Source organism: Echiichthys vipera (genome assembly GCF_963691815.1).
Source record: "Echiichthys vipera genome assembly, chromosome: 21".
NCBI classification, from domain to species: domain Eukaryota; kingdom Metazoa; phylum Chordata; class Actinopteri; order Perciformes; family Trachinidae; genus Echiichthys; species Echiichthys vipera.
Genome location: NC_139846.1, coordinates 4985453 through 5012773, shown reverse-complemented (window position 1 = coordinate 5012773; position 27321 = coordinate 4985453). Strand labels below are relative to the sequence as shown.

Sequence of the window (27321 nt, the reverse complement as noted above, 5' to 3'; positions counted from 1 at the left end):
AGAAATGTCCCACACTGCCTTCCCTGGTGCACTGAAACATTATGCAGATCTCAGGGGTCAGGGGGTGTGTGTTGTAGGAAGACACACAGTAAGTGCAAGCACGGGTAAACCGACTAGCCTGCGACTTGAAGTGAAGAGAGACAGAATTAGTTTATGTTTGTATCTTTCCCGGCTGTGAAACAAAAATGAAAGCTACTATCCAGAAACTTTTCGTAGACTGCCTTGTGGTACGATGAGCGTGCTCTGATGAACCAGTGGCTTATTGTTTTGACTCTGGACGTTGAGACGCAGATGGAGACACTTAGGCAGAGGGTTTACCGTGTCTGCCACAAACCACAACGTTTACATGTTTTGCTGGAATAAATCATCACTGGGCTCCTTCCTTAGGATGGCCTTTGGTAATCAACTTAAATGGAGCAGCTTGTACCGGAGCCTGTAGGTAAGTCTTTAAAACACTCTTTTAATACACTCCGTGTTCACAAACTACATTGTTGGTGCTCCAGTTAATGTGTAAGGACTCTTATCATGTTACTGCAGAGGTTTGGGGTTATTTGTAGCAGTATGGGTGGTTAAAAAAGACGTTTTAATGCGTTCAACTTGCTGCCCCAAGCTAATCAGTGTTAGCCGCATTTGGCTGTTAGCAACTGTTAGCGTCTGTCCCAGATTCCTCCGTTAGTAGTCCATACACAAAAGAAATATTCTCCATGGCTTATTTGATGAGTGTATTCACCTAAAAAGATCCATGTATGATTTTACACTGAAATTTCACTTTAACTATGAAGCTTTTTTTTTCCTGTTCCAAAATGTCCTCAATTTATCTAGGGGCTAAACCCTGTGATAAGAGTCAAAATATACAACAAATATCTCTTCATTTTGTTAAATAGAGGAGAAACAATAATCACTCAGGTTTTTATCAAAGTTAAGGCCTGTCTGACAAATCAGATGAAATTAGAATTACAGCAGAATGTATTAATAGATGCCAGTATAGACCCATCTGAAATGAGGAACATGTTCATAAAATAATGTTCTATAGGCGCTAATACGGGTATTAGGAGTGAGTACTCAGTTTATAAAATTACATTTGAATACATTTGAGAAAACACAATTCATATTTCCATATTTATTGATAGAATGATGGCAGAAAGATGCAGTGAGTATGTGTCAGAGAGATTATTTAGCTGTCTGCCTGACTAACGTTAGTTAGAAATCCAAAAATAATTGCTAATACTGTAGAGCTGAAACAAGACTAAGTACACACAAAAAAATCTGTGTGAACAAAACTTTTAATTTTCTCATTTGAATAGCAATCTGTCTTCCACCTCCTGGACCTGGGCAGTTAAGAACTAGTCTAAATGCTCTTTAAAGGCTTTTAATTGGAACAGTGAACAAAACCACGCATTAACCATGAACTTTGTAAAATAAAATCTGTTGAAACATGGCAGCCTTGAGCCGGATGTTGAAACAGATTGGAGTATATACAAAAGGCTGCACTAATAAGCGTTTATAAATGAATCACCTTATTCATTTTAAATTAGGCTAATTCATTTATTGAATAAAATTAAGCTTTAAATTGAATTCCTGGTAGAAAGGGCACCACCACCACACTCTTTGAAGACTGATGACCAAGCAATCAGCTGTAAGAGTTAGAAATGCTAGTCTCTGTCATTTTAAAATACAATTTATCAATCTCATGCACTAAAGATCAGTTCTGATAACACAGGGACCACAAACTTATATATATATGCAATTAAAATAGGTATGGGCTATAACATGAATACTATGCAACATGGAAATGACAAACAAGAAAATAGTTATCACCTTTGGTAATGGGAAAATGGCAAAAGTTATGGTACGAAGAGAGAGAGATGAACCTAACGGAAGCTACATGTAACGCTATTTCCATAACCATACTTATATTAAACGTACAAGTTTCTGGTGGATGAAATAACTTTAGTTTAATCAGATTAATTCAGATCTGTTTAACTTCACATTTAACAGACAGCTTCAGAGTTTGTTTAGAGTTCTTCTGGCCAGTTTATCTTGTAGGAAAGCTGTTGAGGCAACCATTTCTTTAAATGGGTCAGAGCTCAGATGGGCAGAGAGGCCCAGTTTTTGATTATGCATCCTGATATTTACACCCACCATTTTGGGCAGGAATTTCTGATACAGACCTCAGGCTGGCATGGGTAGTCAGTTACAGCAACCTCCTACAAGTTCAAACAACTAAACATTTCCCCTACTTTTAATATGTGCCTGTCCTTCATTTAAACTGGGTATGAATAAATAAACAACAAATGAAAAGGCAGTCCTGGGGCAATGGGACACGTGGCATTGTGCACCCAGCAGGAGAAGAAAACAGATATTAAAATCACCTCTGCGATTGAAAGCATTCTGAGAGAAATGCAGCGCTAACCTCCCTTTACAGGGGTGAAGACGATAAAAGCAGCAGTATAACACATGTCTAGGAGACAATATAATGCAGTCATATACTGTACATCAGCCTTAGCTTGCATTATGTTGTAAAGTATCCCTGGTTCAAGGTTGTTGTAATATTTGACTTATGTAATGGTTTAAGAGGGAGCTGAGCTTTTTCAGTTGACTTCAGATAATTCATCTTTGCTAGTGAGCCATTTGCAACTACAGCACTGCTGGGTGCATTGATTCATTTCTACAGTTAGGGCTTTGTTTTCTGATAAAAATCCACTCTTCTCACCCAGAATCAGTAAACAGGCTCCTACAAATCATTATATTATTCACGGTTTATGCATACATATAAAAAGGTAATGTGAGTGCACTGGTATGATGGTGCCTTTATTGTCTCCTATGGCCATTAGGTTAATCAGTCTATAACGTCACGTTGATTGTCATAAACGGTGAGGGGAAATAACACTGAGAGACTGGACCCAGACACGGACACGGGTTAAAGTACAAAAAATATTTAATGTAAACAATAGAAACGAGAATAATTACAAGGGAAACAAGAACACTAAGGACGAGATGGTCGAGGGTACAGGAACTAGGAAACGATGGACGGTCAGGACACAGGACAGGGAAACAGGAACGCGGGAAACTACGGAAAGAAACAAAGAAACAATGATTAAACAAACAAACAACACGGAGCGCAAATACCGGGAGAAACGGGAGCCAACCGACGAAGAGTTTACCAGGTAAATGAGAACAACGGTCCGGCGCTTCATGTACGTCACCTCCGGCTTCTTATACTCATTGAGGTGATCAGAGTAATTCGCTGCAGCTGGAGCGGAACCACGCCTACCCGTTCCTAGACAAAACAAACACACAGGGGAGACACATGCAGGGAAAAACAGACAGAGGGAGGCACATTCACACAAAAGGGAGAGAGGAGGCTACTGACAGAACTGAATCTTGACATTGATAGTAGTCTAGCTCACCAGCCCGGTCACCAGAAATTTGGCATTCTACGTTTTCTAAATATTGTGACGTAAATTCCAATTTACATGTTTTGGGTTTTAAAACACAGGACAAAACACCGTACATTTTTTATCTCCTTGTGATGCAGAAGTTCTTTATCTGTTCCCTTTATCCTGTGATACAAGTATGACAAAGTTTATTGCCTATTAACATGTTACTGAGAAATCCTATGATATGAATGTGACTAATGTTACTGACCTATCTTGTATGTTAACCAGCAAAATGCTGACTATAAGCTCATGTTCTGTTTAAAATGTGAACTGCTCTCTGCTCTGAGTCTTTCTCTTTAGCAGCCTGTGTTTGTGTGCGTTGTGTGCGAGAAAAGCCAAAACTCGTTTGGTGTCTAATCTTTGTTGGCCGTAACAATATCAACAACAGTAATTCATATAAATATTAATATTTTTGGCGCCTTTTATGTCTATGTGTGACGTATTGACTCCAATGTAAAATTATAGACTTACATAGATATTACCGTGATATTACCTGAGCGATAAGAGCGATGCGATGATGCGTCCATCGCGTCTATCGCCTCATCACGTGTGCCGCTTGAAGTTGAAAAATTTGAACTTTTCAAGTAGCATCGCGTGAAGCTGTGCCGCGACAGCCAATCAGCGTTGAGATTGCGGTAAGCATCATCGAAGTTCTCTGTGAAATATCCAGGGGCTCACCGGGCTCACCGAAGCTTCCATTGTTGCAGTCCTTGGGAGAAACCAGACTGTTCCTATGGATATAATATAATGGATATAACTATGGAGTGTGGTTGGCAGCAACGTGCCTTTAGGCATCTAGTCTGTAGGAAATCCAGAAGAAGAAGAAGAGAGCCGTCAGTGCAGAGTGAAGCTGAGGAGGAGACCGGGCAGCACCTGTACAGCTGCAGAGGTTAAATCAATGACGGCACAACGGCTCTTTAAAGAGCCACACACTTCCTCTGAATGCTCATTTCTGTTAGTTTAAAAGCATTCAGATCCCTGTTAGCACTAGCATAACTTACATTTAGCAAGACAGCAGAGTAGGCTGAGCCGGGGTTAGCTTCAGTTAGATAGCCGCCTCAGCTGCTACCTGCGATAGACACAAATGAAGCGATGATCAAAAATGTGAGAAATGTGAGCAAGCGACACGATATTCCATCGCTTTTGGTGTGAATGCACGGTTACATGTTTAGATTTTACACGTTCAGAGCAAGTGTTTCTCTTTTAAAGTTGATATTTTGGAGCTCAACAATAAGCTCCAACCACTCCTCCTAACCTGCATTGCCTGCAGCTGATGCTTGGACATTGTGTCTTTTATTGAAATACAGCTTCTGGACCAGAGTTTAGCGGAACGTCATCTGAACTTGATTTGCATAGAACAGAAGACATGTTTCCACGTCCTGTCTTGTATCCACCATAGACTGTATAATGAACGGATGGTGACTCATAGATTTGCTAACATCCGAAAAGAAACCTACCCGGACGCTGCCATCTTCTTTTTTCTTTGGCCACGGGGTGCTGCCATCTTTAAGTTTTGCAACCGTGGACAGGAAAAGGAGGGGCTTGGGTGGATGAGGGGTGCAACGATTGGATCCTGAGTTGGACCTCACAAGGGGTCCATGTGCCCACCCACTTCTATCGTCAACCCGACGCATCTGAGCCGCTGCTGCTGCTAACAACATTAGCTTGGATAATCGGAGGTAATGTCATGTGTGACGACAGAGGAGGGGACCCAAATGCAGACACGGAACTCAGGAGATGGTATTAACAAATTTAATACAATTTATTTACAAAAGGTGCACTAAAACAAAGGAAAAACACAAAGAACTAGATACAACCATACACGATGAATGGACACAAGAGGAACAGGTACACAGGGAGACATCAGGGTATGTAGAGGGTATGAGTGAGGCTCAGTACCGGATTGATATACAGAGTGCAGGTGATTAGTGCCAACAAGAATCACCTGCCAGGAAAACAAACTCAAACCAGAAAACAGAAAGAAAGCACATACAGAAAAACACCGACAGAGGGAGACAAAAACAACGATTAAAAAGGAGAGGGAGAGACTGTCCAGAACAAATCACAACAGGAAAAAAAGAACCATCTTAGAAAAACGGTCAACAATGGTGACAATAGTGTCTTTACCTTGGGAAACGGGAAGACCGGTAACAAAATCCAAGGCGATATGGGACCATGGTCGACCGGGTACCGGGAGAGGGCGGAGAAGGCCTGCTGGGGGGCGATGAGAAGTCTTTCCCCGAGCACAGACGGTGCAGGCCAGGACAAACTCCCGAGTATCAGTACCCATGGTCTTCCACCAGTGACGACAAAGAAGGGATAATGTCCTGGTGATTCCGGGATAACAGGAGAGACGAGAAGAGTGACCCCACTGGAGCTCCTGGGAGCGAACGTGGGCAGGAACCAACTGGGTTAGTGCGCTGAGCCTGTCTGACAGTAGACTCGATCTCCCAGGTTAATGCTGCCATCACACAAGATGCGGGAACGATGTTATCCACATCGGTCTCCTCCTCCACGGCTGGTCCAAACTGCCGATAAAGGGCATCTGGCTTGATGTTCTTGCTACCAGGAATGTACGTTAGAGTAAAATTAAAGCGTCCAAATAACAAAGCCCACCGGGCTTGACGGGAATTAAGTCTCTTGGTGGTCTGGATATACGCCAAGTTCTTGTGGTCAGTCCAGACCACTAATGGAACATCTGCCCCCTCTAACCAATGTCGCCACTCCTCCAATGCTAGCTTAACCGCTAGTAGCTCACGGTTCCGGACGTCGTAGTTCCTTTCAGCGGGTGACAGCTTCTTGGAAAAGAATGCACAAGGGTGAACCTTATTATCAGATACTGCCCGCATCCACCTCGACAATGAACTGAAGGGCAGTATCAGGTTGGACTAGCACGGGGGCGGACGAGAAACACTTCTTCAGAGTCAGAAAAGCGTTGTTGGCGGCAGGAGACCAGTCAAAAGGAGTAGAGGGGGACGTCAACCTGGTCATCGGTGAAACTACCTGGCTGTAGTTGCGGATGAAACGACGGTAGAAGTTAGCGAAACCCAAAAATCGCTGAAGTTTCTTCCTGGAGGTGGGCGTCGGCCATTCGGTCACAGCAGTGACCTTTGCAGGATAGGCCCTAACCTGTCCACTCTCCACAATATAGCCCGAAAATGTCACGGAAGAAACGTGGAACTCGCATTTCTCGGCCTTAACAAAGACGATTCTCCTGGAGACGCTGAAGAACCTGACGAACGTGCACCACATGTTCGTTCAAGTCTTTTAAAAAGATCAGAATGTCGTCCAGGTACACGAAAATGGAGCGATTAAGCATATCACGAAGCACGTCATTAACTAGTGCCTGAAAGATGGCTGGCGTGTTAGTTAATCCGAACGACATGACCAGATACTCAAAGTGTCCGAGTGGAGTAATAAAGGCTGTCTTCCACTCGTCCCCCTCCCTCAACCTCACAAGATGATATGTGTTGCGGAGGTCTAGCTTGGAGAAGACGGTTGCTCCATGCAACGGCTTGAACGCGTAATTGATCAACGGGAGGGGGTACTTGTTTTTAACCGTGATATTGTTGAGACCACGGTAGTCAATGCAGGGGCGTGGTGATTTATCTTTCTTGGCCATAAAGAAAAAAACAGCTCCCAGTGGAGAAGAAGAGGGGCGTATGATCCCTGATTTAAGCGAGTCATTAATGTATGTTTCCATAGACTCCCATTCGGGACCTGACAGGTTATAGAGACGACTAGTTGGAAACGTTGACCCGGGCAACAACACAATGGGACAATCGTAAGGATGGTGAGGAGGTAAGGATAACGCCTTAGCCTTGCTAAATACCTCGGCGATATCGTGATACACGGGAGGCACGGAAGACAAGTCAGGAGGATCAGGTAGTGAGGAGCTAGGGGTACTAGGACATCTAGGAGGAGCTGAACGAAGACAAGAACAATGACAATTGCTACTCCAACTCACGACCCTACCTGTTAACCAGTCAATAACGGGGTTGTGAGTGATAAGCCAGGGGAGACCAAGAACAACGGGAGCATTAGTAGAGGGCATGATGTGGAAGGCACTTGACTCCGAGTGGTTACCAGCAAGAGACATGGTTAAAGGCAAAGTCTCAGCGGAGATCTGAGCGAGTTCGCTCCCACTGAGACTATTAACCATTAATGGAGTCTCGAGCTGGTTCACAGGGATAGCATTAGATTTTACAAAATCAGAGTCAATGATATTGGTGTCAGCCTGAAGGGAAAATTCCCTGCCCTCACAACTCAATACTACGTCCAGGTTAATACGTTGACGGGGACTATTAGGAACAACTGAACGACTCACCAGAACCCCGTCTGCGACTGGTGAGTCCGACCGTTTAACCGTCTAGGACAGTTGGCTATCTGATGATTGGGAGCTCCACAATAAATACATAACCTGTCTCTAAAGCGTCGCACACGTTCAGCGGGAGTCAAGTGGCTACGACCTAACTGCATGGGTTCCTTTCTGGTCTGGGGCGGGAGACAGGGGAAACCGGTTGCTCACAGGTACATGGGAAGTATACTCGGGGAAACTGGTAAGAGGACCTGGAGTTACTGGGAAAACTGACCGTCTCTCACGGCGCCTTTCACGTAGAAGGTTGTTAATCTTAATGGCTAGGCTAATAAGCTCCTGGAGGTTAGCAGTTTTCATATCTACCCACTAGACTGTCCTTAACCTCCTCATTTAGCCCCTTAAAAAAAATACTCTGCAGAGCCGATCATCCCATCCTAATTCTGCTGCTAGCGTGTGAAACTCAACGGATTAATCTGCAGCACAAGTGGACCCCTGGCGAAGATCCAGCAACCGATTGCTGGAATCACAATTAGAGACAGTATGATCAATAAAACAGACATAATCTCACTGGAGAACTGTTGAAAGGTAGCCTGCTGAGTCGGGGGGTTATTCCAAAATGCAGCTCCCCAGACTCGAGCCCTACCGGACAACAACCCAAGCACATAGGCTATCTTGGTGCTATCGTTAGCATATGTGAGAGGCTGCTGACCAAAAACCAGAGAGCATTGAAACAAAAAAATCTTGCATCACAGAATCACAATCACAGAAAAATAGCAAAACTATGCAAGAGTTACCGACAACAAGCAGCTATTAGCACAGAAATGACAAAGCTAATATCAGGTTAACATTAACGTGAGGAACGTGCATCCATGTTAACTGCGATATTAGCTGACATGCTAAGTTTGGTTAGCAAGAGATAAGGCTTAAAATAATATGTAACGTTACTTACCGGATAAACTGAACAGCTGACTGCTTGGAGTGTCTTTAGTTCAACTGGTTAAACTTAAAACAAAGTGGGACCAGAAAGAACAACATCACGGCTGTAGGATTCCACGGCTGATGGAACTTAGGTTTGAGAGACAAGTTCTCCGAGACCTGTCCATCACAAGTAGGCCACGCCCCCAATGCATCCCCTGCTTTATCGTCTACTTGACTCAAACTGGGACCGAATTTGAAAAAATGAACACCAGTGAGTATTGTAAAAGGCATCAAACTGACAATAGAGACAATAACTACCTCTACAACTGGCTTATTGTAGCCACAGAGCAAGTTAGAAGTAGGTCGTTTTCACTGTTGACTTGAATGCAACAGGATGTCTTCTGCAACCCATGTATCGCCCCCTGCCGGCCACTGGCTAGAATACAGGCATAAGGCACTTTCGCGTTGGTTTTCTTTTTCAGACGCGGTTGCTCCGTCCATTCATTTATACAGTCTATGGTATCCACGAGTGTGTAAGCGGCCATAACAAAACTGGTTAACAAAGATTGCCTCTTCGTTTTTCACTCCACTCGCAATTTCTGAACCTCCAAGGACTTCTTCAAGGCTTCAGTTCAGTTTTGACCTGACTTAATAAATCTCTGCTGTCTTCAGAATTTTAATACCAATACCTTTGGAAAGATGCTGTGAAGCAGATTTGAATCTGTTCATGCAGCACCTGTCTTTTATCCATTTTCGTTTGCTCATTTACTTCACTTCTCTTGCCAGTTCCTCAATCAAGCACCTGAATCAGGTCAAAAACATTATTGGCAGCTGTGTTTACGGGCTCATATAAGTTGCAAGCTGAAGAAAAAAAAAAAGGTTTGTAGAAATTATGCGCACACATACACACACACACGGCAGAGAAATCGTTGCCAAGTGGACGCACTATTAATAATGTTGAAAAAAATCTGGATTTGGGACATGAATCCATCCTGAAAAACCACATTCCATGACAACATCAGTCCCTTCATGCTCCAAACAAAATGTTTTACAATCAACACTTGATGAATGATTAAGGCACTTGTAAACGACTTGGTAGTAATAAATTTAGTAGAACATAATTTCAATGTTGGCTACCTTTGTTTGTAAAGCTTGGAAAAACATCAGGAGGGCTTATTTTGTACTTATAATTTATGTTGCTTTTCTGGTTTCTTTGTTTTCTCTTTTTTTTCTTTTCTTGAATTAATGGTGTCTTGTGTTGTGGGAATTTTGGATATTTGTAATTCATAATCATAGTTTTGTCAGGTCAGACACAGTTCAGTGTCTCCTCTGTCTCACATTTTTAATGGATAATGCAAATAACTAACTCATGATGATATATTGGCATATTTGTGCATCTGTACCCTGTGTTAGAGACCTTGTGATGAGAGAGGTTCAGAATGTTCAGAATTGTAATGTCTAAGGCATGTTTTTGTTGGGTCTTGTTGAGATCAACCTGCAGTTACCTCCCCGGGTCCGTTGATCGGAGGATAGAAGAAGATATCTTGAGACGATGGCTTGAGATCACACCAATATCTTTATTGGAGCACTTTGCAAAGCGGAGACAAGTTCTGATACAACTCAAACCAGGTCATACATCAGACGAGTCTGTTGTGGTCTAAGAGTAGCGGCTTTAAATACACTGGTGGGCTGATGGTAACGCCCCAAAGGTAAAAAAGGCGGCAATGGACGTTAATCTGCCTAGCAACATCTTATAACACTAAAGGCTGAGAGAAGGAATTTAGTGCATGTCCCTATATGGCTATCTAGAGAGACAGATGTGTCTGTGTTTGCAACACACGAACTTGTTAGTTAATGAGTATGTGTGTGTGTGCCTAAAATGAAGACATGAGCATTCCTCTGTTTTTTAGAATCTTAACAAGGTGATGGGTGAGTGGGCACGAGATCTCTATCTTGCACATTCTACAGATCTGAACTCTCTTTTCTGTGAGGCTCTGTGATGCAAGTTTATTATCTGCTCAACCAGCAAGGACTAGTCTCATTCCAGGGGTTTATGTACCATGACCCCACTGTGTACCAACTTCAGTTTAGCCATTTCAAAAGCCACATGAAGAGAGCAGCTCATTTCTCTTTCTTCCACAGTCTAAAGACGTCACCCAACCAAGGCTATTCACGTCCTGTCCCTCTCCCTAAAAGACTGTGCGAGATTTGGCACATCGTCATTTCTACTAGACTCTAACTTTGTGAGGATGTAGGGATGAACGTATTTTTGTCTGCAGAGGAAAATGCTTTGGCAAAATAAACCACGGAGAAAAAGCTGATCCTGTTTGTTGATCTTTATTGAATAATCTATTTCCACAACAATTTGGCGTCCCTGGGTGGGCACCCAGAGTGAGAGGCACAGGCTGGACAGGACTGACAGTGAAACCTGTGCACAGTGGAGTGAAGCTCCTTCCTCAACCTCGCCACAAATTCAGCTGAAAAGTGGGGGCCTAACGTCCAACAGCAGGCGTGTCCTCTCACTGCTGGTGCCTACTGAACTCGGTGGAGAATCTCTTCAATAATCTCTGGTGAGTTTCTGTGAGTTTTTGTTGGTGACGTCTAGAGGACAGGGTGCAAGTCCCTGCTCCGCAAATGGTTCAAGTCCATTTGTTTGTTTGTTGACGTCTAGAGGACGAGGGTGCCACTCCCTCTTCGCAAATGGTTAGAGTCCATTTGTTTGTTTGTTGATGTCTAGAGGACGTCTGGAGGATGAGTGTGCCAGTCCCTCTTCCGCAAATGGTTCGAGTCCTTTTGTTTGGTGGTTGACGTCTAGAGGACGTCCGGAGGACGAGGGTGCGAGTCCCTCTTCCGCGAATGGTTCGAGTCCATTTGTTTGTTTGTTGACGTCCAGAGGACGAGGGTGCCAGTCCCTCTTCCGCAAATGGTTCGAGTCCATTTGTTTGTTTGTTGACGTCCACCAGGGCCCTAGAAGACAAGGGTGCGGGACCCTCCTCTGCAGGAAGTTCGAGTCTTTCTGTTTTTTGACGTACAGTGAGAGTCTGTGCGAGGGCCGGCCAGCAGTTTGATCAGCTGCTCTCTTTTCAGTTTGAGTCTGATTAGTAGTACTGGTTTGTGAAAACGTTGTCTGACAGTTCGAGTCTGTTTGAGGTGAATTACAGCAACGTTTCTGGTTAGCTCATGACAAAAGTAAGAGGTGATTCCGGACAGTATGGTAGATAGTTTGTTGTAAGTCTATATGTGCGTTGTTCCCATGTGCGTCTCTTTTTTCTCTTTCCCTCTTTACCCCATTTTTGTGTGTGTGCGTGCATGTTGACAGCTGTTAAAAGAGGAGAATGTGTAAAGGCTTTGATTTAGCTCAAGGTCACATCAACAGTACTATCCTCCCTTTCCTACGCGCTGAGGGAAGAGGGAGCAAAAGATAATATAGGGAGAGATTGTTTTTAACAGCAATAAATAACTAGAAACAAAATGAAGTAATTCAGTCGGTAGGGTGAAAACTCCGCTTGTGAAAACTCCCACAGGAATATATATATATATACTCATAGAAACACTGCATGTACGATATGTAAAGCAACAATTATAATAAGGTAACGTTACTGTCGAAAATAAATAAATATATAGATCTGTAAAAACCTATCTATAACCCATAAATATATATGTAGATCCATAAACTGGATTCTAGAAAATCTTTGAACGGGTAAAAACGGGTAAATCACTGACTGACCCACTTTTATCAAGGATGTTTGCATTGGAGTGAATGTTGCAGGCCTCTGTGTGTGTGTGCGTATGTGTGTGCTTGCGTGTGAGACATGTTTTGACTGACCAGATGACCAATTGAGATAATGTATGTGCCTTGGCAAACAGCTATTGGCATGTTGAGCAGCTGGCTTTCATGGTTCCGAGTAAAAAAGGTTAATATGACTCAGCTGTGATCCAAATTGAGAAAAAAAAAAAGGGAATATAGAATTGTTACATACATGCTGTGAATCAAACAAATGAAGTTTTGCGGGCTTTATCATTTTGACAATTGAAATTCAAAAGTTGGGTGTGGCTATAAAGGCCAATCGCCATTTTGGATCAGCAAAGAAAGTCGGAAATAGGTGTGGTTGTACTATCAATCACCATTTTGTAGTTGGGATGGAGTTGAAATTTAGGTATTGGGCGTGGCTTGGAGGCCCGCCATTTTAAAACCTGGTCGCCATTTTGAATCAAACGTTGTGTAGTTTAAATTCTTGGTACACGTCACTTTTGCCAGGAGTGGTTTGGCAGACGGGGGTGCAACAGATAGCACCAGCTAAGAGGGACTAGCAGTTAGCTATAGGCCCTAGTAGCATAGCTACCAGAAAGGCTAAGCTAAGTGTTAGCATTTAAGATTGATTGCACCTATTACCATAGACTAGTTTAGCATAACTAGCATAGCTTATGCTAATCTAAATAGCATTGAGCAAAAAACTAGCATATCAAATTAGACTACGGCTATTGCCATGGACTAGCTTAGCATAACTAGCATAGCTAATGCTAAGCTAATTAGCATTGAGCAAAAAAAACCCTAGCAAATCAATTTAGACTGTGGGTTTTACCATAGACTAGCTTAGCATAACCAACATAGCTAATGCTAAGCTATTTAGCATTGAGAAAAATAGCATATCAAAATTATACTGTGGGTAATGCCATAACCTAAGTTAGCATTACCAATATAGCTAAAGCTAAACTAGTTAGCATTAAAGCTAAAGAGTTAACGGTTCAATTGATTTCAATATCACTAAAGACGAGCTTAGCATAACCAAAGTAAGATAGGCCCAAACTTACTACCAGTGAAACATAGAAATAGCATCCTCAGAGGAACAATGAAGCACATAATTGACACCCCAGTGTGACTCTAGACAGACCTAAACTAAGCGAGTTGGGGCCAACTCAAAGCAAACGCGACGAAGGCGTAGCCCTAAGCCCAAATCTCCAGTACATGAAAATAACTACCGTGAATCTTGCGTTGACCAATTAAAATTTTGGGCCACTGAGTGCGGTTTTCCCAATACAGGCAGTTTTAGTCTCAGACAATTGGATTCTGAAAAGTAACCTCAGGCAGAAGGACAAAAGATGACAGGGAAAAGCAAAAGAGCAGGAGGGGCAGAAGAAAGGAGTCTTTCAAAGCTAATTTGGCCGACGAGATAGCTAGCTACAGGAAGCCAGGCTGAGAGACAGAAGGCAGCAGACAGGCAGGGAAAGGGTAACCTCTCCTCCCCCTCCTTCTTCTCTGTGTCTAAAACTAGATGCAACCCTCGACCTCGACTCGGCTCCTCCGACCAGGCTGGCTCCCCAACCAGCCAACCAGCAGCCGGCTAAGCAAGCTCAGCCCCAGATCCAAGAGGGTGCCCAGCCTGCACCACAACTGCACCAACCACTCTACCCCCTCGACGACCTGGCTGCACTGGGGAGGGGGAGTGGTGGCCAGCCGGCCACCACGACAGGCAGATCCAGGGGAAGAGGCAGAGGACTCGGCCCCCGGCGTTCGCGATCATCTACAAACCCCCCCCCACCTACGTGCAAGAGCTGGCTCCCACTACACCAGGAGCAAAAACCTGAACGGCGTAACGAACATGAAAGAGGCTGCCGCCCTGTTCCCCAAGGTCAAGGATGGAGGACAGAAATATGCAGCGGAGCTCCTGACTTTTTGTCAGCATTTCCGACCTACCACGAAGAGACAATCACCACAGAGGTCGTGAAAAAAGCAGAGGGCGTGGCCGAGGGCCAAGGGGCGAGAAGACAGCTGTTTCATCTGCGGAAAGCATGGACACTGGCGAAACGACTGCCCAGAGCGTGAACAATGTCAGACCAACCGCCAGGGATTCCGACACAGGGGCGATAGAGGGCCTACTCACACTGTCCTTCTGGCCGGCGCCAAAACTGTTTTTTCAGCTAAAGCCTAGTACCTTTAAGCAGTGCGAGTGCACCCGCTCCGCGCACAACTGCGGCCAGCGGCCGTCCACGGCCCGCTTGAAAGAGGTGGGCTTTAGCGGAGCCATTTGCACATGTACGAGCACGAGCGTGCGCACGTGTGCGAGCACGAGCACGAGCCCTATGGCAGTAGCGTTATGTGCGCCTGTTCGGACATGTAAATAGAAGGACGGACCATGCGCGGACATTTAACAACAACAACAATGGCGGTGAAAGGTTCATGTTGGTGTGATGCGTGGTGTGTCTACTGCAGATTTGGTCAGATGAAAATATTCAAAAACAGTCGAAAACTCCGAGGTCTGTGGAAAGTTTTGTAAACAAAGCCACACACACGCGATCAAAGCATGTGACGTGTTACGGCGTGATGGCGTATGGACAGCAAGAAGCATTGGCCGGCCCTGGCAGTGTGAGTACAAACAGGGCTGGGGCGCGGGGGGGAGAGGGAGGGGGGACAAGTACCCTAAAGTCCGGGTCGCGGTCCGGGAGGACAGTGTGAGTACGCTCTGACTGGCCGGAGGGCTGGGGAGAGTGAGGGGCGCATCTGGACCGGACACAGGCCATCCGAACGGAACACGTGAATACACCAACACATACACACTCTCTCCACGACACAGTTTAAATTCCGTACTGCAGGCTATTGAATGCTTAGAAAACACACACACATCACAAAACTTGCAGGAATGTATGCTTCACCAAACTTTGCTGCCTATAAGAATCTACCCACACTAACACTCACTGTTGCAGACGTACCCCTCACATTCCTAGTAGATTCCGGAGCGACAGAATCTGTTATACAACACACCGATTTCAAACACCCAAAATGAGCAGGAGATGTGTTGGAGATCTTATGTGTGTGTCAGGCGTAAAGATTAACTCAGGCTCAAATGGCCTAACCATAATTAAAAATGATTCATACACTAAAGCCTTCCTGACCTTCCCCTACAGTACAGATTGCCACCCGCCATTTACACAAACCGTTGATAAAAAGGGACACTACATGACCTCCGTCTTACTGCAGGATTACGGGGGGCAAAAAAAACAAACAAAAAAAACGGTTGCATACTTCTCATCCAAACTAGACCCTATGGCAGCCGGTCTCCCAGCCTGCCCTAGAGCTGTGGCAGCTGCAGAGAAGGCAGTCATAGCTTCTCGCGACATTGTCGGTTACTCTCCACTAACCTTGTTAGTCCCACAAGCAGTCATAATGATTTTCTTAGAGGAAAAAAACTCAAGATGGTTAAAATACAACACCATTCTGCTCGAACTGCCCAATATCACTGTATGGCGCTGCACTGTACTCAATGCTGCTCCCTACTTCTGAGAAAACAGAAGGCCCATGACTGTGTGGTTATTATTAATGAAATCTGTTCCCCCAGACCTGATCTTCGCGAAACACCACTCACCAACCCCGACATGGAGCTTTTTGTGGGCGGCTCAGCATCAAGGGACCCGGGAACAGGCCTTAACCAATCAGGTTTTGGAGTCACCATACACAAAACACTTTTGGCAGAACTTCTCCCGTCTAACTATTCAGCACAAGCCGCTGAGCTTGTGGCCATGACTGAAGCATGCAAATTGACTAAAGGTAAGACTGTCACTATTTCCATAGATAGCTGATATGCATGGGGGGTTTGCCACTCGTTTGGACAAATTTGGACAAATCGAGATTTTCTCACTGCATCTGGCAAACCCATCGCCCATCACAACTTGGTCACTTCCCTCCTTGATGCTTTGCTGTTGCCACATCACATCGCCATATGTAATAGAAGAACATACACATAAAACAGATATTTAAAGAAATTGGTTCACAAAAGGGTTTCTCACTATACAAAAAATCTGTGATCTCTTCAACAAACAACGGAGGCAGAGGCATTAGGGTCAAACATAGTGCCCATCCCCCAGCAGTGAGACCTTTTGATCACTTACAAATGGACTTCATAGAACTAACACCAAGTGAAGGAAAGGAATTTTGCCTCGTCATGGTCGACAGGCTCTCAAAGTATATAGAGGCTTTCCCACTTCAAAGCAAGATGCGTCAACAGTGGCAAAAGCCTTACTAACACAGATACTTCCCAGATGGTGAGTCCCCTTACGAATATCAAGCGACAATTGGACCCCTTTTGTAAACGCCGCACTTAAAAACATCAGTCAGTACCTCGGTTTTGACCTGAGGCGGCATTGCAGCTAGAAAATGGGACCCTAAAGAACCAACTAGCTAAAAGCTGTAAGGAAACAAAACTGCCCTGGACAAAGGACCTCCCCATTGTGTTGATGTACATGAGGGGGAAAATCAGGTCCAGAAATAATCTCAGCCCGTTTGAAATCCTGTTCGGTCGGCCTTTGCGAACTGGCAATTATTATTATTAATTATTATTATATGTTTCACACGTGAACCGATCCAGGGAGTGCTGAAGGTCACTGACCGACGATGCCATCAGGACCACATCATCTGCAACAGGCAGAGATGAGATCCTCAGCCCACCGAACTGCAACCCCTCCCCACCATGACTATGCCTCGATATCCTGTCCATGAAAATCACGAACAGGATTGGTGACAAAGTGCACCCCTGGCGGAAGCCAACCCCCACCGGGAACGAATCCGACTTACTGCCGAGGATTCGGACACAGCTCTCACTTTGGCTGAACAGAGATTGGATGACCCACAGAAGTGACCCCCTCACCCCAAACTCCTGCAGCACCTCCCACAGTATCTCCAGAGGGACCTGGTCATATGCCTTCTCCAGATACACAAAAAAACATTTAGACTGGATGGGCATACTCCCAGGCCCCCTCCAGGATCCTTGCGAGAGTGAAGAGCTGGTCCGTTGTTCCACGTCCAGGACGAAATCCACATTGTTCCTCTTCAATCTGAGGTTCGACTATAGGACTAACTCTCCTTTCCAGCACCTTGGAGTAGACTTTACCAGGGAGGCTGAGTAGTGTGATACCCCTGTAATTGGCACACACCCTCTGGTCCCCCTTTTTAAATAGGGGAACCACCACCCCGGTCTGCCACTCCCTTGGCACTGTCCTAGACTTCCACGCAATGTTGAAGAGACGTGTCAACCAAGACAGCCCCTCCAAACCCGTAGCTTTCAGCATTTCTGGACGAATCTCATCAATCCCTGGGGCTTTGCCACTGTGGACAATGATTCCCTATCAGCCTCCAGGTCTGCCTCTACAAAAGGAGTTCCTCAAAGTGCTCCTTCCACTGCCCGATTACCTCATTGGCTGCGGTCACCAGCGTCCCATCCTTACTGTAAACAGCTTGGACGTTTCCCCCTCCTATAATGTCGAATGGTTTTCCAGAAGCACCTTGGTGCCCCCGAAAGTCCTTCTCCATGACTTCTCCGAATTCCTCCCACACCCGCTGCTTTGCCTCTGACACAGTAGAGGCTGCAGCCCTTCTGGGCTGTCAGTACCTTGCAAGTGTCTCCGGAGTCTTCTGGGATAACATATCCTGGAAGGTCTCCTTCTTCAGTCGGACAGCTTCCCTGACCACCGGTGTCCACCACGGTGTTCGAGAGTTACCGTCCCTTGAGGCCCCTAAGACCTTGAGGCCACAGCTCACCATTGCGTCTTCAGCATTGGAAGTTTTAAACACTGCCCACTCCGGTTCAATGCCCCCAACCTCCACAGGGATGCCAGAAAAGCGCCGCCGGATTGGTGAGTTGAAGATCTCTCGGACAGGGGCCTCCTACAGACGTTCCCAGTTCACCCGCACTACTCGTTTGGGCTTACCTGGTCTGTCCAGAATCTTCCCCGATCCTCTGACCCTACTCATCACCAGATGGTGATCAGTTGACAGCTCTCCCCCTCTCTTCACTCGAGTGTCCAAAACATATGGCCGCCTCAGATTATATGATACGATCACAAAATCAATCATCGACCTTTGGCCTAGGGTGCTCTGGTACCAAGTACACTTATGAGCATCTTTATGTTTGCACAGAAGTCTAATAACTGATGACCGGATTTAGATCAGGGAGGCCGTTCCTCCCAATCACGCCTCTCCAGGAGTCTCCATCATTGCCCACGTGGGCGTTGAAGTCTCCCAGCAGAACTATGGAGTCCCCTCCTGGAGCCTCATGCAGGACTCCATTCACCAAGAAGGCCTGTTACTCTGAACTGCTGTTCGGTGCATATGCACAAACAACAGTCAGAGTTTTCCCCCCTACCACCCACAGGCGTAAGGAGGCAACCCTCTCGTCCACCGGGGTGAACTCCAACACCGCTGCGCTCAGCCGGGGTGAGTATCCCCACACCCGCCCGGCTCCTCACACCCTGGGCAACTCCAGAGAAGAATAGGGTCCAACCCCTATCAAAGAGTACAGTTCCAGAACCGAGACTGTGTGTGTAGGTAAGCCCCACCAGATCTAACTGGTAGCGCTCCACCTCCCGCACAAGCTCCGGCTCCTTCCCTGACAGAGAGGTTACATTCAACGTCCCCAGAGCCAGCCTCTGCTGCCCCTGTCTGGTCCGTCGAGGCCCCTCACCTTCACTGCCATCCATGCATCAGCGCACCTGACCCAAGTGGTTCCTCCTGCGAGTGGTGGGCCCACAGGATGGCGAGGAGGGAGGTGCCACGTCACTTTTTCGGGCTGTGCCCGGCCGGGCTCTGTGGCCTGATACTCTGAACTGCTGTTCGGTACATATGCACAAACAACAGTCAGAGTTTTCCCCCCTACCACCCGCAGGCGTAAGGCGGCAACCCTGTGCCCGGCCGGGCTCTGTGGCAAACCCGGCCTGGGCCTGGCTCCAAACGGGGGCCCCGGGCTTCCTCTGGGCAGAGCCTCTCTTCCTCTTCCTCGTTTGTCCATTGAGTCTTTGTGAACCATTCTTAGTCCGGCTTAGTAGTGCTATGGGAGACCCTACCAGGAATACTAGGCTCCAGACAACACAGCCCTCAGGTTCACAGGGACACACAAACCTCTTCACCACAATAAGGTGATGGTTCCCGGAGAGGAACAACAACAAACAACAACAATCATTTCATTAAACTTATTTTTTCTTTTTACAAAATAAACCAAAACAATGAAAACAAGGGAGAGGTTGGGTAAAGATGATTATGAGAAATGTGTGGAATTTATGGAACTTCACATTATGTTGTCAAAGTTTTCAAAGTAATTAAGAAACATATAAAAAGTCAGAAACACATTGAAGTAAACTTCTCAGTGACAGTGAAAAGAAAACCAGCAACATACATTAAAAGTTAAATTGTCCTTTGAATAAAAAGGCTAGAGGACCAAATGGAACTTAAAATGTATAAAAGCTTCAGCTCTCAATAACAGAGTGGAGGGTTCAGCTGCAGCCAGAACGAACACTACATTTGTTTGAGTTTAACCATTTTTGGTTAATTGCCTACACGACCTTAACAGAACATAAGGCCTACAATCAGTCAGTGGGCCCCTTAATTTGGTACTCAGATAAACACTTAAAATTAGTATAATGAGCACGGAGTCCCCAGATAATGGTTTGAAAGAGGGCCAGACAGGTCTGGAAAAAGACAGGACATTACAAAAAACAAAATTACAACATTTTCAAGTGCAAAAGTGGGGCAATTTGTCAAAAAGGGTGAGATTTTCGCAATGCTGTGGGAAAGCATTAATATTTCATGAGAGTTATTTTAAATCTGTGCTACATTTACCAACATGCAGCCTTCTCATTCTACGAACTTTAATTGATCTTTAATTAAAAACTTAGAAAATGGAACAAAAGTTAATTCTTCACCATTCATGGCTTTTCTAATTCTCCGAAGCATGTAGCGGCTTATTTAGAAGTTACGCGATTATAATCACTTTTTCAAAGATTGAATATGGAAAATTTGGGATACTAGGGCCAATATAATGTGCATGCATGCATGGCATCACCAAATGGCATATGAATAACATGGCATTTTTCTATGTTCTCACAATGTTTTCGCATATCATTTCCTTCAGTCTCTACTGACTTACAGTATACTGTGATGTATGCAGAGGGAGAAAGTCTGCACAGTGAGGATGATGGGGTGGATGGACAGGTCAACAAACATATCCAAGAGACAGCTGTTTGTATCTCACCAAAAGTCAACATGAACTTATTAACATTGACTACTGTTGTGGAAATGGATTTCTTCAATAAAGATCAACAAACAGGATCAGCTTTTTCTCCGTGGTTTATTTTGCCAAAGCATTTTCTTCTGCAGACAAAAATACGTTCACCCCTGCCTCCTCACTCGTCCCAGAGTATAGCAGGAATGACAACAAGCCAAAACGTGCCCAGTCTTTTAGAGCAAGGGACAGGACATGCTTAGCCTTGGTTGGGTGACGTCTTTAGATCAAACAAAAACATGCCTTAGACCAGGGCCGGAGTGGGACTCATTTTCAGCCCTGGAGTTTCATACCTCAGACCGGCCCACTTTAGATCACGACCTATTATATTAAAACAATGTAATTATAACTTTACATGTTAAGCATACAATAGCGCACTGTTCTCTAAAGCCTTGTAATTCCGTGTATTTTTTCTAAAATAATTCCAATTCAGTGGAAGTAATGGTTGCTTCACAATGGGGATTTATTTCAACATGAGTGCACATCTCCACCATTATTCTTTGCAACACAACATCCTTTTCAACAAATTATAAAAAGAATAAATAAAATATAACATATCAAATTTGAAAAAATAATAAAAGGTAATAATCTGTAATGGGCTACACGGTGGTGTAGTGGTTAGCACTGTCGCCTCACGGCAAGAAGGTTCCAGGTTCGCATCCCGGCCTGGGCCTTTCTGTGTGGAGTTTGCATGTTCTCCCTGTGTCTGCGTGGGTTTTCTCCGGGTTCTCCGGTTTCCTCCCACAGTCCAAAGACGTGCACGTGTTAGGTTAATTGGTGTCTCTAAAAAATTGCCCGTAGGTGTGAATGGTTGTCTGTCTCTGTTCGTCTCTATGTGTCCTGTGATAGACTGGCATCCTGTCCAGGGTGGACCCCGCCTCACGCCCGATGTCAGCTGGGATCGGCTCCAGCCCCCCCGCGACCCCGACCCCGGGATAAGCGGTTGAAGATGAATGAATGAATGAATGAATAATCTGTAATAACAATCAGAACTTAGATTTCACAAACATTTAGATTTAAACATGAACAAAGAATAAAATAAGTATTGCACAAGTTTGTTATTCACAGTAAAACATAACTTTATACAGTTTTTCCTCTGCACAAGAATAGTGTCAAAGAAACATGGCCAAACCTAAAACATTAATAAACGCCTGAGCAGTGCACTGGTCTCTGCGACTTTGTTTATTACAGTATCATTGTGCAAAGACATGAGAATTTCTTTCTCAGTGCACATGAGCATGAATGCCTCAAGTTTCTTCTCAGTCAAAGTGCTCCTGAGTCTGTTTTTTATGAACTTCACTGTTGAGAAACTTCTCTCACAGCCTACTTGTGTGATGGACAGTGTCAATAGCAACCTGTAGGCCAGTCCAATCACATGGTAGGCATCAGTTAGCAGATTGTACTGAGAGAGGATGAGGTGAACACAAATTACACAGTTTTTACAGGACGAACAAGTTTTGCTCTCTAGTTCAACATCCTGCTGTTCCATGGAAGGATCCGCCTCACTTCCTTGTGGCATTTCACTAGCTGTCCTGACAGTGTAACCCTCCAGAGGGGACATCTTCAGTCTGTCCCACTGACATGCAAGGCTGTAGAGTTCACTACATAATGTGCCAACTGTAGCTCTATTGTCAAACTTAAGCAGACATTTGCTTATTTCGTCCAGAGCTGAGCTGGGGAGTCCATTTTCCTTCACATGAGCAAAATTTCTAGGGTCTAGACAGGCAAAATCTGAGCAAAGTTTTGCATTGATAGAAAACCTTCTATGGATACTGTCTGTCACTGTGTCCACAATGACATTGTGAACTTTGACCTTGAAGTCAGTATCAGCTGATGCTAGCATCTCATCTTTTGCAAGCTCTCCTGGCATTATTTTCTTTTTTCTGAACCTTCTCTCAGGAAGGGCAGTCTGCACTACCAGCTCACTCTCTTCCTCCTCTTGCAACTTTTCATTAGCCCACTTCACAAACTCATCAGCTGCACACTTAACTCCTTCAAAGTCCCTAGCACACTCCCTGAGACCCTCCTCTGTCCCCTCAACCAGACGTTGTGCTGTGATGATATCCATTCCTTTTGTCTGTAAGTATTTTGAGAGAGGGGATGTCTGCTCAAAAATGCGAAGGAAAGTTTGTGCAGTGAGCACTGTTTCATACCTCGAAAGGCCTTCTATGAATCCCTTTGCCTTGGCCCTCACAGTTGGCTGTTGTGTTCTGTCATCTACAATGGTGTGCAGAGTCATAAGCACTTCAATAAACAAGGCTCCCTGAGGATTCCCAAAGCACCCAAACACTTTACTTAGTGCCTGATCCTTAGCCCACCACCTAGTTTGCCCTATTGGGCACAGTCTTCTGTGATGCTTGTCCTTACTGATCTCTTCCCACTTCCGCATGCGCTTGTATGAATCTCTTAGGAAAACTGCTATATCATTAAGCAGCGAGAAGAGGGATGCACTTTCCACAACACTGCCTGTTGTGTCTGCCAGTACAAGATTCAAAATATGTGCATAACACCATACATGAATCTGATTGGGGGACTGCTCAGAGAGGAATGTAGAAAACCCCCGATACTGTCCCTGCATATTAGCTGCTCCATCTGTGGAGTTGCCCACACATGTGCCAATATCGATATTAAGCTCCTGTAGCACCTTTTTCAGGAGCTCTGCAAAATGCTGCCCTGTAGATGACTCACACTCCACCATAGCAATCAGTCTTTCATGAATGACATCTGTTACATATCTGAGGATGATAGAGCACTGGTCTTTGCTGCTGATATCTTGTGTGGTGTCAATTTGGACTGAAAACATGCCAGCTTGTCTTACTTCTTCGGCTATAGTGGCCTTTATCAGTTGGCTGATGACATCCACAACTTTATTGAATGTGTCTTTTGACAGCAGTGTAACTAGAGACCCTCTGCCTTTTGCACCAGTTTCATGTTGTTTTCTGCTGTTTTCTATGCAAGTGTTTACATGTTTCTGTAGGCAAATGTCATATCTACTCAAGAGTAGAATCAACTCTAGGATGTTGCCATGATTAACAGCAATGTTTTCTAAGCTGTAACCTGCCTCCTCATCTCCCCTGTAGCTAAGGCCACATTTACCTATAACTTTAATAACATCCACAATGCGCTCCATCACCTGACGTTTCTGTTTCACTTGGTCAGCACGCAATGCCATTTGGTTGCCAGTCAAAAGGCTTTTCACATCTGCCTTTTGTACATTCAGAAAGTAAGCATCTGCACTATCTCTGTGTGTCTTGCTTTTTTCATGTTCCATTATTCTTTGGTGAATGTGTTTCCAGTCTTTCATGCCTCTCTTTATGAAAGGGCCATCAGTAACCAGAGGTGCAAATGCTAGACAAACAGAGCAGTACAGAGACTGATTTTTTTCACAGTAAGTCAGCCACTTGCGGTTGGTTCCATCTTTACTATTGAAAACTTTTGGTATTGCAATATTAGGGGTTTGTTGAGGATGATAAGAAAAAAACATAGGTATATCCTGTGACTGAGGGCAAGCAAAGTAGTCAAAACTATCAACAGACTCATCTTCATCTGTCTCATTCCTATCTTGTGGTTCAGGGTTCTGCTGCTGAGCTGCTGCCTCTGTAATCAGTCCCTGAGTAGACTCTGCTCTCCCTTTCACACTTCCTCCAGTTTCCATAGACTTGCCTGCACGTATCACATAAAAAACAATAATCTGTAAGGCGTTAGCATATGTGACATGGAAAGCACGTTTTAACTGAACCAATTAAGATTTTGTTCAATGGCAAAATAAGCAGGCTTATCCCATATTACTATTACTAATGATCAAAAGTATAACGGGCCACTACTATCATTTGGGCATAGAAAGTGGTTTTATTGGAACTGATGCTTGCTTGTTCACACACTAGCTCACCTGTGTCTTCCTCACCACTGGCTCCTGGCTCTGCCTCTGACTCTAAATCATAAAAATGTTCATAAATCTCGTCACAAATCTCCCCTTTTTCAAGTCAAAAATTCAAGTCAGTTTCATTATTGTAGTGCTGAATCCTCTATCATCATCCAGAGTGGCACTGGGCAGATCCAACAGTTTTAAATTTCAACAGACACCTGCCTTCTAAGTGAGTTTACTGTTTATCAATTGAGTAGGTCCAGACTCTCTGTGCAAATTAAATGAAGTATGAGTCTGGTAGGACCAGGCTAGGTCTACACCATACTCTTCATTATATTAATTCTAATAATATTCACTTAATGAGCAATCCTACCTGCACACTCTGGACCTGTGGGCTGATGGCTGGTGCTTGGTGATGCATCTTGTATCTGAGGGGCTACAATTCAAAGTTTGTGGCCAGTTATGTGGCGTTGCATCATTATATTATTTAAATTATGTAACGTTAGGTTAGACAGGCTATATGTTACAACTAGGGATACACCGAAATGAAAATTCTTGGCCGAAACCGAAAATGAGGAAACCAAGGCCGAAACACCGAAAGAAATTATTATGCCAATTATTAGTAACATTCAGGGTTGCCGCGGTATGCGGTATTACCAGTGTTTGAGGCCAACACCGAGTTATTTTGTATTATTTTTTTCCAGTAATAAAAAAAATCCGGCAATGGCGGTAAACAAACCCCGCGAAACCCAATCCCTACGACAGCTCCTCGTGCTACGGCCATTCGGAGGCGCACAGAGCTTTTGGCCGTGATATTATATATAAAATTATATTATACTATTATATGGTCGTTATAAGACGCTGTCACCGAGTGTGAGAGGAGAGTTGACGGTGAAGATGGTGGTTGACCTAGTTTCAAAGTTTAAACTCGGTAATACCGGTGTTGACACGAGTGAATTACTCGGTGTGAAAATGTCCACAGCGCAGCAACCCTAGTACCATTGCATTAAAATCAAGGCATTGCAATGTTTACAAATCGCTTTACGTGGGTCTTTCTCAGAATCATTGAAAAACGTCCACACCGCAGACATATTAGCGCTTATCCAGACAAGCGTGTGCTGGCCGCGCTATTTTGTTGTTTCGGTGGTAAAAAGTATTTCGGCCGAAAATTCGGTGCATCCCTAGTTACAACACCACGCAATTCTTTGACTCGATAGGCTAATTAATTCACTTGAACGGTGCAGGTAAAGTTGCATTTTGTTCATTATCTTGTCTTACCCGTTTCATCGTCTTCATTGGTCGTTTCAGACCGCGAGCACGTTTGAATGAAAAAGCTGCCGATTTTCGCACATTTGGCTGCATCTGTCTCCAGGGCTTTTCTCTTTTTAATCCTCGCTTTTTCTGCGCCACCCTTGCTCTTTTTATTTTCCATTTTGGGTTATTATTTTCCTTGTACATCTGTGGTTGGAGCTAGGCAAACACCACTGAAGTATGCGGACCATAGACATATAAAGAGTAGACGCCGCATCGAACGTTGGGCCGCATTTCTCGCGGCCCAACGTTCGATGCGGCGTCTACTCTTTATATGTCTATGGTGCGGACTAGTGCACGACACGTACGTTACATCAGGCTGAGTCTGCGTCTGTGTCTTGTTGGCGGGCGTGCCCTTAACCTGCGTCCGCGTCCCAGTTTCATTGGCATGATCTAACAGACCGCCAGCTCCCTGGTATGACCAGCGACAGCGGTAACAGCATACACGTGATCCCCACTCCACTCAGTGCCATGACTGAACACCGGCACAAAAAAAAAAAAAAATTACTGAACACCGGCCCTCGCGGCCCAAAAGTCAGACCGGCCCACCGGGAATTGTCCCGGTCCTCCCGATTAGCCACTCCGGGCCTGCCTTAGACATTACAATTCTGAACATTCTGAACCTCTCTCATCACAAGGTCTCTAACACAGAGTGCAGATGCACAAATATGCCATTATACCATAAAGAGTTAGTTATTTGCATTATCCATTAAGAAGGTTAGACGGAGGAGACACTGAACTGTGTCTGACCTTACAAAACTATGATTATGAATTACAAATATCCAAAATTCCCACAACACTTCTTGAAGGGATACTTATCCCAAATTAATCCAGGTCTTCTACCCAGTGTTAAGTGACCCTGAAGTGACACCAAGGGGTCCTGACCAAGCATCCGCGGGGCGAGCTTAAAATGTGTAGACATCAGTGTTGGGAAAGTTAATTTTCTACATGAACTAGTTCAAAGTTCAGTTGACAGATTTTAAAATGAACTAGTTCAGTTCCTAGTTCATAATTCAAAATTATAAAAGTTCCCAGTTCCAATAATGAACTAGTTCATAGTTCTTTTTTTCAATATGTTGCTGCGATCTATTATTTAATAAAAAAAATGATTGCCACAGTCTATATAGAACAACAGACAGCAATTATTTTATTAGTGTGTATTTTATCAACACTTAAACTTTGCGTCAGATTTCATCTTCATATCGAATTTTGAATCCTTATCCAACCAGGGTTTACATTAGAATGTAGGGGACAGCATTTCCCCATTGTTGCTTTAACACTTTGCTTCTGTCCATTCAATCTACACATCAGCAGCTGCAGCTGTCACGCCTACAGTATATTGGCTGGTGTTGCCAGATTGGGTGTTTTTTCCGCTACATATTAAGGCCTGTTTACGGTGTGTTTTAGCCTGGAAGGCTCAATAGA

At 44.5% G+C, this 27321-nt stretch overlaps 1 protein-coding gene across 1 annotated transcript; it reads right to left on the bottom strand.

Moving 5' to 3' along the window:
* Positions 1 to 6272: 6272 nt before the first annotated feature.
* Positions 6273 to 6692, bottom strand: LOC310963298 (uncharacterized protein; the record flags this gene model as incomplete). The annotated part of the gene is made up of 1 exon (XM_083936040.1): positions 6273 to 6692. One exon carries the CDS (start codon positions 6690 to 6692, stop codon positions 6273 to 6275), a length of 420 nt encoding a protein of 139 aa, XP_083792166.1.
* Between the last annotated feature and the right edge of the window lie 20629 nt (positions 6693 to 27321).